Source organism: Otolemur garnettii, unplaced genomic scaffold (assembly GCF_000181295.1).
Source record: "Otolemur garnettii isolate 467f Iridium unplaced genomic scaffold, OtoGar3 scaffold00063, whole genome shotgun sequence".
Classification (NCBI taxonomy): Eukaryota; Metazoa; Chordata; class Mammalia; order Primates; family Galagidae; genus Otolemur; species Otolemur garnettii.
The window spans coordinates 10,103,493-10,107,408 of NW_003852458.1; the positions used below are offsets into that span (position 1 = coordinate 10,103,493).

The 3,916-nt window shown below is 36.9% G+C and overlaps 1 protein-coding gene across 1 annotated transcript in view; it reads left to right on the forward strand.

Annotated features, from left to right (window-relative positions):
- Positions 1 to 1,807, forward strand: part of ZNF131 (zinc finger protein 131) — a 42,208-nt gene extending 40,401 nt beyond the window's left edge. The window contains exon 8 of the mRNA XM_023515015.1: positions 3 to 1,807. Coding sequence (XP_023370783.1) covers positions 3 to 737 — 735 coding nt within the window. The 3' untranslated portion in view covers positions 738 to 1,807. The remainder of the gene's footprint in view (positions 1 to 2) is intronic.
- Positions 1,808 to 3,916: the final 2,109 nt, after the last annotated feature.

Genomic DNA, 3,916 nt, shown 5'->3' on the forward strand with positions numbered 1-3,916 from the left:
TAATACACACTGGCGATAAACCCAACCATTGTACTTTATGTGATTTGTGGTTCATGCAAGGAAATGAACTGAGGAGGCATCTCAGTGATACTCACAATATTTCAGAGCGTCTAGTAACTGAAGAAGTTCTTTCGGTAGAAACACGTGTGCAAACTGAACCTGTGACATCAATGACTATTATAGAACAAGTTGGGAAGGTGCATGTGTTACCATTACTTCAGGTCCAGGTAGATTCAGCACAAGTAACTGTGGAACAAGTCCATCCGGATCTGCTCCAGGACAGCCAAGTGCATGATTCACATATAAGTGAGCTTCCAGAGCAAGTCCAAGTGAGTTACTTAGAAGTGGGTCGAATTCAGACTGAAGAAGGTACTGAAGTACATGTGGAGGAGCTGCATGTGGAACGGGTAAATCAAATGCCGGTGGAAGTACAAACTGAGCTTCTAGACACAGACTTGGATCACATGACCCCAGAAATCATGAACCAAGAGGAGAAAGAGCCTAGCCAAGCAGAGGCTATTGAGGCTGCCAGGGAAGATCAGGAAAAAGCTGAGGATTTAGAGACCAGGCCAACAGTGGATTCCCAAGCTGAAAAAACAGGGGAAGAGGACAGAACAGCTATGCCAGTTTTAGAACGAAATAACGAATATATTTTTAAATTTACATGTTGGGCTTTTGAACTGTTTAAGGTCAGTGTGACTGTCCTTAAAGCTAACAGACAAGTGGACCAAAGTTAAACCTTATTTCCTGTTGTGCTGATCTGTTTATCAAAACAAACTGATTCTCCTCCCCTCACTTAATGCCACAGAGGAGGGATTTTTCCCATAAATGAAGGGGAACTTTGAGGAGTATATTTTGGGAAACTTACGTGGATTATATTCTTATTACATAGTTGGGTACGAATTTATCTATTTTCATTGTGGTAAATGTTCTCTTTTTTTTCTTTCCCAGGTCATGTCCTTCCTCAAATTTTTTCCATATTGTAAACTCAAACATAAAATCATTAGAATACAAACTGTATTCTAATGCATGTTAGAAAATTGAATATATAGGAAACACAAGGCTGCATGAAGAAAAGTGCATTGTTACTGTGCAGTTGAATTTTGGCTTCTGGCTTTCTTTAGTTTGAACAGATATTTTTGTTTATCCCAATAGTCACAGATGGCCATCTCTTCAATAGAGTGGTGGTGGCAAAATTTCTAGAATGTAAAAAAAAAAAAAAAAATTCCACACCCATGTGCCTTTTAAAAACCAACTAAACTTCTATAAAGCATCTCTGGTCTTTCAAAGTTTGTGTTGTAAGCAGCAATGTAGATGATCTTATTTATTTTTGCTTATAATGACAACGACCAATTCTTGTTCACTTAAGTTGGGTTGAAAAAGTTCATTTAATGACAGCTGAAGGGCCATTTTCAATTGGGAAAATTCATATACATCTGTGGTAAACTTTTATTTTGATGAAAAGTTGCACTAGTATTTTACCACCAGATGAAAAAAAGATATGCGTAACATTTAAAAATTAATGTATTTAAAATAAAGTACAGAAAAAAACATGTATATAATTATCAGGCTTTGTTTTGAATGACTCCCCCATCCTTAATGTAAAGATCTTGTGCTATAACTTTTAAAGCCATACAAATAAGAGTGCTAAACTGTGGACTTAAAAGTAGGTGTGTAAATATTTTTAATCAGTATTATTTGGAAAATAAAATATAACAACCACATAAATAAACCAATATGCTATTTTCTTTACCTGTTAAAGATTGGGAGATATTTACCTTTTTAAAGTAAACTTTAAAATTATGTGCTTATGACTCTTTTTTAAAAATTGCCAATGTGAAAGTTGGTACCTAGTCAGAGATATTCTCTTATTTCTTTGCATACTTGTGTTAATATGACCAATTCATGAATTGAGATACAAAATTCTCAATACATACTTCCCAGGCCCCCCCCCCCCCAATCAGCTCAAATGAAAGAATTCTTTGTAGTTCTTACTTGGTGGGCACAATGACTAATGGAATTTTTCTTTTAGTGTAGCCTACTTAAATACTTTCTCCCCTTATTAGATAGAATTGCTATGATTAACCCCCTTGGGCAGTCCTAATATTAAATGGTACTACATTTACAAAATATACTGAAGATAATGGCTTCCCACAATTGGAGCCGTCACAGATACAAATGCAACAGGAATAAGGAGGGTTGTATTTCTAAGATCAAAATAACTATGAATATGTCTAAGCCTATTCTTTTTGGCAGTTGGATACCTATTGCAAAGCTTATTTATACAATGCTTTTTTCTTTGAAGTAAGAAAATACTGATAATAGAATTATATCACATTAAATTTTCAGCTTTCCTTAGGGTGTCTGTGTTCCTGAATTGTATGGTTTTTTGTTTTGGTTTTTTTTTTAAGTGCTAATGGATAATAGTTTTAAATAGGTAAATTGCTGGTTAATGTCTGGTGAAAACCTTAACAGATAATGGTGTCAAATATGTAAATTAATAGTTAATGTCTGCTGAGTTTTGAATACTGAAAATAGCTTATGCTGTGCCCTTATGCCAAAGTATGAAACAAGGTTTATTTTTAAACACGTGTCTTTCAAGAACTCTGACCACAAGGTAGAAATTCAAGGCAAAGGCACAACAAAATGTTAAAATTGTGAGTTTTTATATGTGGCAAGGCCTTAGAAGACAGATTTGAGGAACAGAGTTTATTTTCCATTTTCCAAAAGATAGAAATATTAATGTTCTCAGAATGTTAGACAATTTGATTACAAAAGGAGAGGAAGACTACACACTGGGATAAACCTTTTTTTGTAAACCACTTTGTAGCTTGCAAAGCACTTTATATATAACATAAAACCACTACTAACAATAATATATTTGTTCCTACAGTGTTCTCCCAATTCGTTTCTGTGGGAGTTTTATTTATTATCTATGGGAGTTTTAACTTAGCTCTACAATATAGTAGTTAGTTGGATAATAGAGTGGGCAATATTGATCATATAGAAATAAGTTCCAGGTACACTGGAGAATGTGGTAGGAGAGCCTCTTCTATCTCCACTACTCCACTCTACCCACAGTGGTTCTCTAGCACCAATGTGACATCACCGAGTTAGAGCAAGTTAAGTGCTCAGTACCACAGATTGCCCCCACTCAGACACCAGCTACAAGTGAGGTCAATGGTCTACCTTCACTTCTCCCCAGCCATCTATGTAAATTCAAGGTGCCCACAGGGGTCCCCCCCCATGTTTGAAAATGCACTAGAACTCAGAGAACTCAGAAAGCACTATACTTACAGGTTTTTTTGTTTGTTTTTGAGACAGTCTCATGTAGCATTACAGCTCACAGCAACCTCAAACTCATGGGCTTAAGTGATTCTCTTGCCTCAGCCTCCCAAGTAGCTGGGACTACAGGCACCCGCCACAACACCCAGCTATATTTTTGTTGCAATTTTCATTGTGTAGATGGCCCCAGCCAGCCTCAGTGTATGTGGCTATCTCCATAATCACTGTGCTATGGCGTGCACTGAGCCTACTTAAACTTTTATTATGAAGCATACAATAAAAGAATAGCCAAGTGGAAGAAATAGAAAAGGTCAAGTGGGGGGATGCTGAGGAGGACAACAGTTTCCATGCCTCTGGCATGCCACCTTCCGGAAGCACGTTGCATTCACCAATGCAGAAACTCTGTTACTGAAATTTCATGACTTAGGTTGATTAAATGCTTAGCCATTGGTGATTAAACTCATTCCTAACCCCTCTCCTCTCCCTGGAAGTCTCAGGCTAGTAGTTGTAGCCCTCTAATTACCTCATTGGTATGAACTGGTAAGGTCAAAAGGGGCATTTAGGAAAAAACAAAAGATCTTAGCAGGAAATTCCAAAGGTTTTAGGAACTCTGCTGGGAACTCAGGACAAA